The 12,500-nt window shown below is 58.8% G+C and overlaps 1 protein-coding gene across 2 annotated transcripts in view; it reads left to right on the top strand.

The window, feature by feature from the left end:
• G6PD (glucose-6-phosphate dehydrogenase) overlaps positions 1 to 10,271 on the top strand; it is a 35,481-nt gene extending 25,210 nt beyond the window's left edge. The window contains exons 10-14 of one of the 2 annotated variants that reach the window (XR_010443330.1): positions 2,615 to 2,850; positions 5,558 to 5,634; positions 7,559 to 7,651; positions 9,369 to 9,531; positions 10,249 to 10,271. Coding sequence is in view for 1 of the 2 variants with exons in the window: in XM_064738064.1 (XP_064594134.1) it covers positions 2,615 to 2,850; positions 5,558 to 5,634; positions 7,559 to 7,651; positions 9,369 to 9,471 (509 nt within the window). In the remaining variant the exon portion in view is untranslated. Of the gene's footprint in view, positions 1 to 2,614; positions 2,851 to 5,557; positions 5,635 to 7,558; positions 7,652 to 9,368; positions 9,558 to 10,248 lie in introns of those variants that run through there. The other variant, XM_064738064.1, reaches the window with a different exon arrangement.
• The last annotated feature ends 2,229 nt before the right edge of the window (positions 10,272 to 12,500 follow it).

Genomic DNA, 12,500 nt, shown 5'->3' with positions numbered 1-12,500 from the left:
TGACAATGATGACAATGACAATGCCAACACCGCTGTCCCCAGGTGTCCTGTGCGTTCTGCACTGTGGGAAGTTGCTGGGGTGGTGATGGATGGTGATGACAGTGACAGTGATGACAATGACAATGATGACAGTGATGACAATGACAGTGATGACGATGCCAACGATGGCACTGTCCCAAGCGTGCCGTTCGTGCTGCCCTACAGGAAGGCGCTGGGATGTTCACGTTGATGATGGTGATGGACATTGATGACAATGACAATGATGATGTTCATGTGGATGGTGACAATGATGATGGTGATGGACATTGTGATGATGACAGTGATGATGTCCCCAGGCGTGCTGTTTGTGCTGCACTGTGGGAAGGTGCTGAGATAGGGATGGATGGTGATGATGGTGATGGACATTGATGACAATGACAATGATGATGTTCATGTGGATGGTGACAATGATGATGGTGATGGACGTTGATGACAATGACAATGATGATGTCCCCAGGTGTCCCATTCGTGCTGTGCTGCAGGAAGGCGCTGGGATGGGGATGGATGGTGATGATGGTGATGGATGTTGATGATGACAATGGCAATGATGATGTTGATGTGGAGGTGACGTTGATGATGGTGATGGACATTGTGATGATGACAATGATGATGTCCCCAGGTGTGCTGTTCATGCTGCATTGCTGGACTGGTGATGGATGGTGATGATATTGATGGGTGTTGATGGCAATGATGACGTCAATGACAATGACAATGATGACATTGATGATGATGATGATGTTGTGGATGGTGACATTGATGGATGTTGATGACAATGACAACGATGATGATGATGATGATGGTGTGGATGGTGACGTTGATGGATGTTGATGACAATGCCGATGATGACAGTGACGACAACGATGACATTGATAATGACAGTGATGACAATGATGATGATGATGTTGACGGATGTTTGTGACGATGACAATGATGACAATACGCCGCTTGCAGGGGTCGTTCGTGCTGCGCTGCGGGAAGGCGCTGGGGTGGGGATGTTGATGGATGTTGGTGACAATGACAATGATGACAATGATGACAATGACAATGACAATGATGACAATGATGACAATGACAATGACAATGACAATGACACTGCTGTCCCCAGGTGTGCCGTTCGTGCTGCGCTGCGGGAAGGTGCTGGGATGGGGATGTTGATGACAATGACAATGATGTGCAATGACAATGATGACAGTGACATGACAATGACAATGACAATGATGACAATGACAATGATGATGTCCCAGGCGTGCCGTTCGTGCTGCGCTGCGGGAAGGCGCTGGGATGGGGATGTTGGTGACACTGACAATGATGACATGATGACAATGACAATGATGACAATGCAATGAATGACAATGCTGCTGTCGCAGGTGTCCCGTTCGTGCTGCGCTGCGGGAAGGCGCTGGGGTGGGGATGTTGATGAGCAATTGATGACAATGATGGACAATGACAATGACAATGACAATGGTGATGTCCCAGGTTGTGCCGTTCGTGCTGACGTGCGGGAAGGCGCTGGGGGTGGGGATGTTGGTGACAATGCAATGATGATTTGATGACAATGACAATGCCAATGACAACGATGACAATGACAACGCTGCTGTCTAGGCATCCCGTTCATGCTGCGTGCGGGAAGGCGCTGGGATGGTGATGTTGGAGCGACAATGACAATGATGACATGAAACGATGATGTCCCAGGGTCCCTTTCGTGCTGCGCTGCGGGAAGGATGGGATGGGATGTTGATCACATGATGACAATGACGACAATGACAATGTCAATGACAATGACAATTGACATGAAATGATGACATGATGACATGACAATGGTGATGTCCCAGGTGTGCCGTTCGTGCTGCGCTGCGGGAAGGCCTGGGATGGGGATGTTGATGACAATGATGACAATGAAATGATGACAATGCAATGATGACAATGACACAATGATGACAATGACAATGATGACAATGGTAATGATGACAATGACAATTGATGACACGACAACGATGACAATGATGACAATGATGACAATGACAATGATGACAATGCCAATGCTGTCCCCAGGTGTGCCGTTCGTGCTGCGCTGCGGGAAGGCGCTGGGGTGGGGATGTTGATGACAATGACAATGATGACAATGACAATGATGACAATGACAATGATGACAATGACAATGACAATGACAATGATGTCAATGATGACAATGACAATGACAATGATGACAATGACAATGACAATGATGCCAAGGCCAATGCTGCAGGTGTCCCGTTGGTGCTGCGCTGCGGGAAGGCGCTGGGATGGTGATGTTGGTGACAATGATGACAATGACAATGACAATGACAATGCTGTCCGCAGGTGTGCCGTTCGTGCTGCGCTGCGGGAAGCGCGTGGGATGGGGATGTTGATGACAATGATGACAATGACAATGACAATGATGACAATGATGATGTCCCCAGGTGTGCCGTTCGTGCTGCGCTGCGGGAAGGCGCTGGGATGGGGATGTTGATGACAGTGATGACAATGATGACAATGATGACAATGATGACAATGACAATGACAATGATGACAATGATGCCAATGCTGTCCCCAGGTGTGCCGTTCGTGCTGCGCTGCGGGAAGGCGCTGAACGAGCGCAAGGCCGAGGTGCGGCTGCAGTTCCGGGAGGTGCCCGGGGACATCTTTGCCCGGCAGTGCAAGCGCAACGAGCTGGTGGTGCGCGTGCAGCCGCGCGAGGCCGTGTACGCCAAGCTCAACACCAAGAAACCCGGCATGTTCCTGCGGCCCGAGGAGTCCGAGCTCGACCTCACCTACGGCAGCCGCTACAAGGTGCCCTGGAAGGGCCGGGAATGGGGCTTGGGGACACAAAAATGGGGTTTGGGGACACAAAAATGGGGTTTGGGGACACAGGAATGGGGTTTGGGGACACAAAAATGGGGTTTGGGGACACAGAAATGGGGTTTGGGGACACAAAAATGGGGTTTGGGGACACAAAAATGTGGGTGGGGGACCCAAAAATGGGGTTTGGGGACACAGGAATGGGATTCGAGGACACAGAGATGGGGCACAGAAACACAAAAGTGGGGTTTGGGACACAGGAATGGGGTTTGGGACACAAGAATGGGGTTTGGGACACAAAAATGGGGTTTGGGGACACAGAATGGGGTTTGGGGGGACACAAAACAAATGGGGTTTGGGGACACAAAAGTGGGGTTTGGGACACAGGAATGGGTTTGGGGAACAGAATGGGTTTGGGGACACAAAATGGGGTTTGGGGACACAGGAATGGGTTTGGGGGCACAAAATGGGATTTGGGGACACAAAAATGGGGTTTGGGACATAAAATGTGTTTGGGACACAAAAATGGGGTTTGAGGACACAAAAATGGGATTTGAGGACACAAATGGGGATAGGGACCCAAAAATGGGGTTTGGGGACACAAAAATGGGGATGGGGACCCAAAAATGGGGCATTGAGACCCAAAAACAGGGTTTGGGGAACACAGAATGGGATTCAAGGACACAGAAGGTTGGGGCACAGAACACAGAAATGGATTTGGGGACACAGGAATGGGATTTGGCGACACAGGAATGGGGCATTGACACCAAAAATGGGGTTTGGGGACCCAAAAATGGGGTTTGGGGACACAAAAATGGGGTTTGGGGACACAGGAATGGGGTTTGGGGACACAAAAATGGGGATGGGTACTGAAAGGGCAGGACGGGTGATGGGGACCCAAAAATGGGGTTGGGGACCAAAAATGGGCTTGGGGACCCAAAAATGGCGTTTGGGGACACAACAATGGGGATGGGGACACAGGAATGGGGATGGGGACACAAAAATGGGGTTTGGGGACACAAAAATGGGGCATTGAGACCCAAAAATGGGGTTTGGGGACACGGGGATGGGATTCAAGGATACAGAGATGGGGCATCAGAGACACAGAAATGGGATTTGGGGACACAGGAATGGGGATGGGGACACAAAAATGGGGTTTGGGGACACAAAAATGGGGTTTGGGGACACAGGAATGGGATTCGAGGACACAGAGATGGGGCACAGAAACACAGAAATGGATTTGGGGACCAGGAATGGGGATGGGACCACAAAAATGGGTTTGGACACAGGAATGGTTTGGGACACAAAAATGGTTTGGGGACACAGGAATGGGTTTGGGCACACAAAAATGGGGTTGGGAACACAGATGGGTTTGGGGACACAACAATGGGGATGGATACCTGGAAAGGGCAGGGGACTGGGGGATGGGGACACAAAAATGGGATTTGGGACACAAAATGGGGTTTGGGGACACAAAATGGGATTTGGGGACACAAATAATGGGGTTTGGGCACAAAATGGATTTGGGGACACAAAAATGGATGGGTTCACAAAAGTGAATGGGGACACAAAAATGGTTTGGGACACAAAAGTGGGATTGGGGACACAGGAATAGGGTTTGGGACACAGAATGGGGTTTGGGGACACAGGAATGGGGTTTGGGGACACAGGAATGGGGTTTGGGACACAAGAATGGGGTTTGGGACACAAAAATGGGGGTGGGGACACGAGAATGGATCATCCCCAAAACCCACCTGGGGAGGTTCCCAAATCCCACCTGGGCCCCCCAAAATTTACCTGGGTCCCCCAAATCCCACCTGGGGATGTTCCCAAAACCACATGGGCACCCCAAATCCCACCTGGGTCTCCCCAAAATTTATCTGGCACCCCCAAACCCCTCTGGGACCCCAAATCCACCTGGGGAGTTCCCAATCCCACCTGCCCCCCATTGTCTAATCCCACCTGGGCACCCCAAAATTTACCTGGGGATGTTCCCAAAACCACATGGGCACCCCAAATCCCACCTGGGTCTCCCCAAAATTTACCTGGGACACCCAAATCCCACCTGGGCACCCCCAAACCCCTCTGGGACCCCAAATCCCACCTGGGGAGGTTCCCAAATCCCACCTGGGCACCCCAAAATCCCACCTGGGAGGTTCCCAAATCCCACCTGCCCCCTCCCAAATCCACCTGGGCACCCCAAAATTTACCTGGGCACCCCAAATCCCACCTGGGGAGGTTCCCAAATCCCACCTGGGCACCCCAAATCCCACCTGGGCCCCCCCAAATTTACCTGGGCACCCCAAACCCCCTGGGCACCCCAAAATCTACCTGGGGATGTTCCCAAATCCCACCTGGACCCCCCCAAAATTTACCTGGGCACCCAAATCCCACCTGGATCCCCCCAAATCCCACCTGGGAGGTTCCCAAACCACATGGGCACCCCAATCCACCTGAGCACCCCAAAATTCACCTGGGCACCCCAAATCCCACCTGGGCACCCCAAAACCCCTCTGGGACCCCAAATCCCACCTGCCCCTCCTGCCTAATCCCACCTGATGCACCCCAAATCCCACCTGAGCACCCCCAAATCCACCTGGGCACCCCCAAAATTTACCTGGGCACCCAAATCCCGGGTGTCCCCCCAAACTGGTGCCCCCCCCACCCCGGGGCGCCCCCTGACCCCCGGTGCCCCCAGGACGTGAAGCTGCCGGACGCCTACGAGCGGCTGCTGCTGGACGTGATCTGCGGGAACCAAATGCACTTCGTGCGCAGGTGGGACACGGGGACACCTGGGGACATGGAGGGACATGGGGGGACAGGGGGGACACCTGGGACATGGGGGACATGGGACACCTGGGGACACTGGGGGACATGGGGGGACATGGGCACTGGGACATGGGGACATGGGACACCTGGGGACACCTGGGGGACATGGGGGGACATGGGGACACTGGGGACACTGGGGGGACATGGGGGGACATGGGGACACTGGGGACACCTGGGGGACATGGGGACACCTGGGGACACTGGGGGACATGGGGGACATGGGACACTGGGGACACACTGGGGGGACATGGGACACCTGGGGACACCGGGAGGACAGGGGACAGTGGGGACAGGGACACTGGGACATGGGGGGACATGGGGGACATGGGGGGACATGGGGACACCTGGGGGACATGGGGACACCTGGGGGACATGGGACACGGGACACTGGGGGACATGGGACACCTGGGGGACATGGGGACATGGGGACCCCTGGGGGGACATGGGGACAGTGAGAGGGGATGGGGGACATGGGGACACCTGGGACAACCTGGGGACAGGTGAGAGGGGACAGGTTGGACATGGGACAGGTGAGAGGGACAGGTGACACCTGGGGACACCTGGGACACCTGGGACAGGTGACAGGTGAGAGGGGACAGGGGACATGGGGACACCTGGGGGGACCTGGGGACACCTGGGACACCTGGGACAGGGGAGAGGGGACAGGTGGGACATGGGGACACCTGGGGACAGGTGAGAGGGACAGGTGACAGGGGAGATGGGACAGGTGACACCTGGGGATGGTGAGAGGGGACAGGTGAGGGGACAGGTGACACCTGGGGAGGGGGGACATGGTAAGGGCAGGGGGGACAGATGGGGATGGGGGGGACATGAGGATAGGTGACAAAGGGACAGGTGACACCTGGGGACAGGTGGGATCTGGAGGCAGGGGAGACAGAAGGACAGGTGGGACATGGGGACAGGTGGGATGGGACAGGTGAGGGACAGGTGGGACACAGGGACAGGTGGGACACAGGGACAGGTGGGACACGGGTGGGACAGGTGGGACATGGGGACAGGTGAGAGGGGACAGGTGGGACACGGGTGGCACAGGTGAGGCCCCTTTGGGGGGAAGGTGGCCCCAGTTTGGGGGGCGGTGCCGCTGGGCGGGGCAGGGGTACCGGGGGGTACCGGGGGGTACCGGGGGGTACTGGGGGGCCGGGCTGGGGGGGGTCCAGGTGAGTTTGAGGGCTCAGGTGGGGCCGGGCTGGGGACCTGGGGAGGGTCCAGGTGAGCCCAGGTGGGGTCTGGGGCACTTCTGGGGTGCCCCGGGTCAGATTTGGGGTCCCTGGTTGGTTTGGGGTCAGTTTTGGGGGTCCCGGCTCAGTTTTGGGTCAGTTTTGGGTCAGTTTGGGTCAGTTTTGGGGTGTCCCGGGTCAGTTTTGGGGTCCCTCGATCAGTTTTGGGTCAGTTTTGGGGGTCCCTGGTTGGTTTTGGGTCGGTTTTGGGTCAGTTTGGCTCAGTTTTGGGTCAGTTTTGGGTCAGTTTGGGTCAGTTTTGGGTCAGTTTGGGTCAGTTTGGGTCAGTTTTGGGTCAGTTTTGGGTCAGTTTGGGTCAGTTTTGGGTCAGTTTTGGGTCAGTTTGTGTCAGTTTTGGGTCAGTTTTGGCTCAGTTTTGGGTCAGTTTGTGTCACTTTGTGTCACTTTTGGGTCAGTTTTGGCTCAGTTTTGGGTCAGTTTTGGGGGGTCCCTGGTCAGTTTTGGGTCAGTTTGTGTCAGTTTGGGTCAGTTTTGGCTCAGTTTGGCTCAGTTTGGCTCAGTTTTGGCTCAGTTTTGGGTCAGTTTGTGTCAGTTTTGTGTCAGTTTGGGTCAGTTTTGGGTCAGTTTGTGTCAGTTTTGTGTCATTTTGTGTCACTGTGTCCCCCCCCCAGTGACGAGCTGCGCGAGGCCTGGCGCATCTTCACCCCCCTCCTGCACCAGATCGAGCAGCGCCGCGAGCGCCCCCTCCCGTACCGATACGGCAGGTGCGGCACCGGGCACCGGGCACCGGGGGCACCGGGGGGGCTTTGGGGGGCACCGGGGGGCACCGGGCACCGGGGGGCACCGGGGGGCACCGGGGGGTGTGGGGGGCACCTGGGGGGCACCGGGGGGATTATCTAGGGGCACCGGGGGCACCGGGGGGGCACCGGGCACCGGGGGGTTATCTGGGGGGCACCGGGGGGGGATATGAAGTGATTTGGGGGGCCTTGGGTGGGTCTGGGGGGTATCTGGGGGGCTGGGAGGGCACCTGGGGGGCAGTATCTGTGGGGGGGGGCTGATGCTGGGGGTCCTGTTGGGGGTCTCACTGAGGATTTGGGGGGTCCTGTTGGGTATTGGGGGTCCCATTGAGTACTGGGGGTCCCGTTAGGTACTGGGGGGTCCCGTTGGGGATTTGGGAGTCCCGTTGGGTTCTGGGGGTCCCGGGGGTCTCACTGAGGATTTGGGGTTCCCATTGGGTACTGGGGGTCCCGTTGGGTATTGGGGGGTCCCATTGGGCATTGGGGGTTCCCGGGGGTCCCGTTGGGTTCTGGGGGTCCCCGTTGGGTACTCGGGGGGTGCTGTTAGGTATTGGGGGTCCCGGGGGTCTCACTGAGGATTGGGGGGGTCCCGTAGGGTTCTGGGGGGTCCTGGGGTCCCGTTGGGGATTTGGGGGTTCCCGTTGGATACTGGGGGGTCCCAGGGGTCTCACTGAGGATTTGGGGGTCCCGTGGGGTACTCGGGGGGTCCCATTGGGGGTTTGGGGGGGTCCCGGGGGTCCCATTGATTACTGGGGGGGTCCCATGGGGTACTGGGGGGTCCTGTTGGGGATTTGGGGGTCCCGTTAGGTATTGGGGGGCCCCATTGGGGATTTGGGGGGGTCCCAGAGGTCTTGCTGGGTATTTGGGGTTCCCGTTGGGTACTGGGGGGTCCCGTTAGGTATTGGGGGTCCCGGGGGTCTCACTGAGGATTTGGGGGTCCCGTTGGGTATTGGGGGGTCCCATTGGGGATTTGGGGGGTCCCGGAGGTCCTGCTGGGTATTTGGGGTTCCCATTGGGTACTGGGGGTCCCGGGGGTCTCACTGAGGATTGGGGGGGTCCCATTGGGTACTGGGGGTTCCCGGGGTTCCCGTTGGGTACTGGGGGTCCCCTTTGGTTCTGGGGGTCCCGTTGGGTACTCGGGGGGTCCCATTGGGGATTTGGGGGGTCCCAGAGGTCTTGCTGGGTATTTGGGGTTCCCATCGGGTACTGGGGGTTCCCGGGGTCTCACTGAGGATTTGGGGGTCCCGTTGGGTATTGGGGGTCCCGTTGGGTACTGGGGGTTCCCGCTGGGTATTGGGGGGTCCTGTTGGGGATTTGGGAGGGGGGGGGGTCCCGGGGGTGCTGTTGGGGATTTGGGGGTTCCCGTGGGGTACTGGGGGTCCCTGGGGTCTCACTGAGGATCTGGGGGTCCCATTGCGTTCTGGGGGATCCCATTGAGTACTGGGGGTTCCCGGGGGTCCCGTTGGGTTCCCGGGGGTCCCGTTAGGTATTGGGGAGTTCCATTGGGTATTGGGGGTTCCCGGGGGTCCCATTGGGTATTGGGGGTTCCCGGGGGTCCCATTGGATTCTGGGGGTCCCCTTTGGTCCCGGGGGTCCCATTGTGTACTGGGGGGTCCCGTTGGGTCCCGGGGTTCCCGGAGCCCCCCCTGACCCCCCTGACCCCGCCCCTTCCCCCCCCCCGCAGCCGTGGCCCCCCCGAGGCGGACGCGCTGCTGCGGCGGGCGGGGTTCCTGTACGAGGGCACGTACCGGTGGGTGCCGCCCCCCGGGCCCGAGCCCCGCCCCTGACCCGCGGACGGACCCAAAAACAGCCCCGGGCTCTGGGCGGGGGGCGCCCCAGGGACCCCCATGGACCCCCTATGGACCCCCCATGGACCCCCCATAGACCCCCCATAGACCCCCCATAGACCCCCCATGGAGCCCCCATGGACCCCCCATAGATCCCACCCCATCCTGCCCCATGTACCCCCCCATCCTGCCCCATGGACCCCCCATGGACCCCCCATGAACCCCCCCATGGACCCCCCCCATCCTGCCCCATAGACCCCCCCATGGACCCCCCATCCTGCCCCATGGACCCCCCCACCCTGCCCAATAGATCCCCCCATCCTGCCCCATAGATCCCCCCATCCTGCCCCATAGATCCCCCCATAGACCCCCCATAGACCCCCCATAGATCCCACCCCATCCTGCCCCATAGATCCCCCCAACCCTGCCCCATGGACCCCACAGAGCCCCCATCCTGCCCCATGGACCCCTCATAGACCCCCCATAGACCCCCCATGGACCCCCCCCATCCTGCCCCATAGACCCCCCATCCTGCCCCATGGACCCCCCATAGACCCCCCATCCTGCCCCATGGATCCCCCCATCCTGCCCATGGACCCGCCTTAGACCCCCAACCCTGCCCCATGGACCCCCCATGGACCCCCATCCTGCCCCATGGACCCCCCACCCTGCCCCATGGATCCCCCCCCTATCCCGCCCCATGGACCCCCCCAACCCCGCCCCATGGACTCCCCAACCCTGCCCCATGGACCCCCCAACCCTGCCCCATGGACCCCCCAATCCTGCCCCCCAGAGCCCCCGGCACACTCCAGCCCCCCAAAAACCCCTCTGGGCTGGGGGTGACCCCCAGAGCCCCCCAACCCTGCCCCATAGAGCCCCCCAACCCTGCCCCATAGAGCCCCCCCCCCCCCAGAGCCCCCCAACCCTGCCCCATAGAGCCCCCCAACCCCGCCCCATAGAGCCCCCCCCCCCCGGGCCCCCCAACCCCGCAGCTGGGACCAAAGCTCCCCCTCCCCCAATCAAGACCCCAAAGCTTAATTAGCCCCTCATTATCCCTCCCCCCCCCCCAAACCGGGAGCAATTAATGATTAACGCAAATCAATCAATCGATTAACGTGCTATATTAACCAGGACCAATTAAACCCACCTTTGGCTAATTAATTGTCACCAGCACCTCCTAATTGCCCCCACTGTGGAACTTGGGGGGCAGGACCCCAAACTTGGGGGGCAGAGCCCCAAACTTTGGGGGCAGAACCCCAACATTGGAGAGATTTAGGACCCCAACAGTTGGAGGGCAGGACCCCAAACTTGGGGGGCAGAACCCCAAACTTGGGGGGCAGAGCCCCAAACTTGGGGGGCAGAACCCCAACATTGGAGAGATTTAGGACCCCAAAGGTTATGGGGCAGGACCCCAAACTTGGGGGGCAGGGCCCCCAAACTTGGGGGGCAGAACCCCAACATTGGGGGGTTTAGGACCCCAACAGTTGGGGGGCAGAACCCCAAAGGTTATGGGGCAGGACCCCAACATTGGGGGGTTTAGGACCCCAACAGTTGGGGGGCAGAACCCCAAAGGTTATGGGGCAGGACCCCAACACTGGGGGCTCAGGACCCCAATATTTGTGGGGTGATGAGCACTGGCACTTATGGGGCAGGACCCCAACACCTGTGGGGCAGAATCCCAAAGTTTGGGGGCTCAGGACCCCAACACTTGGGGGGTGAGAACCCCCATACTTATGGGGCAGGACCCCAATCTTGGGGGGCAAAACCCCAACATTGGGGGGGAGTCAGGACCCCAACAGTTGTGGGGCAGAACCCCAAACTTATGGGGCAGAACCCCAACATTGGGGGGCAGGATCCCAACACTTGTGGGGTCATGAGCTCTGGCACTTATGGGGCAGGACGCCTTATGGGGTCAGGACCCCTGGCACTTATGGGGCACAACCCAACACTTGTGGGGCAGGACCCCAAACTTGGGGGGCAGAACCCAAACACTTGGGGGGTCATGACCGCTGGCACTTATAGGGCAGAACCCCTGGCCCTTCAAGGAAAGAACCCCACACTTGTGGGGCAGAACCCCAACAGTTATGGGGCAGAACCCCAAACTTGGGGGGCAGAACCCCAATAGTTGTGGGGCAGAACCCCAATAGTTATGGGGCAGAACCCCAACATGTGGGGGGCAAAACCCCTGGCACTTGTGGGGCTGGACTGCAACACTTGTGGGGTCAGGACCTCAAACCTGGGGAGCAGGACCCCGATAGTTGTGGGGCACAACCCCAACATCTGTGGGGCAGGACCCCAACACTTGTGGGGAAAAACCTCAAACCTGGGGGGCAGAACCCCAAACTTGGGGGGGTGGAACCCCCACACTTATGGGGCAGGACCCCAACATTTGGGGGGCAAAACCCCTGGCACTTGTGGGGCAGGACCCCAACACTTGTGGGGCAAAACCTCAAACTTGTGGGGCAGAACCCCGGAACTTGTGGGGTCAGGATCCCAAATTTGGGGGGTCAGAACCCCCACACTTATGGGGCAGGACCCCAACACTTGGGGGGTCATGACCGCTGGCACTTATGGGGCAGGACGCCTTATGGGGTCAGGACCCCTGGCACTTATGGGGCACAACCCCACACTTGGGGGGCAGAACCCAAACACTTGGGGGGTCATGACCGCTGGCACTTATGGGGCAGAACCCCTGGCCCTTCAAGGAAACAACCCCACACTTGTGGGGCAGAACCCCAACAGTTATGGGGCAGGGCCCCTTATGGGGTCAGGACCCCAAACTTGGGGGGCAGAACCCCCAACTTGGGGGGTCAGGACCCCTGGTACTTGTGGGGCAGAACCCCCACATTGGGGGCAGAATCCCAACAGTTATGGGGCAGGGCCCCTGGCACTTATGGGGCACAACCCCAACACTTATGGGGTCATGACCACTGGCACTTATGGGGCAGAACCCCCACACTTGTGGGGCACAATTGCCGTGGGGGGGGGGAATCCCTGGACCCCCAAAGGGGGCGGGGCCGAGGGGCGGG

Source organism: Zonotrichia leucophrys, unplaced genomic scaffold, assembly GCF_028769735.1.
Source record: "Zonotrichia leucophrys gambelii isolate GWCS_2022_RI unplaced genomic scaffold, RI_Zleu_2.0 Scaffold_162_106701, whole genome shotgun sequence".
Taxonomy (NCBI): Eukaryota; Metazoa; Chordata; class Aves; order Passeriformes; family Passerellidae; genus Zonotrichia; species Zonotrichia leucophrys.
This window is presented reverse-complemented; position numbering and strand designations above follow the sequence as displayed.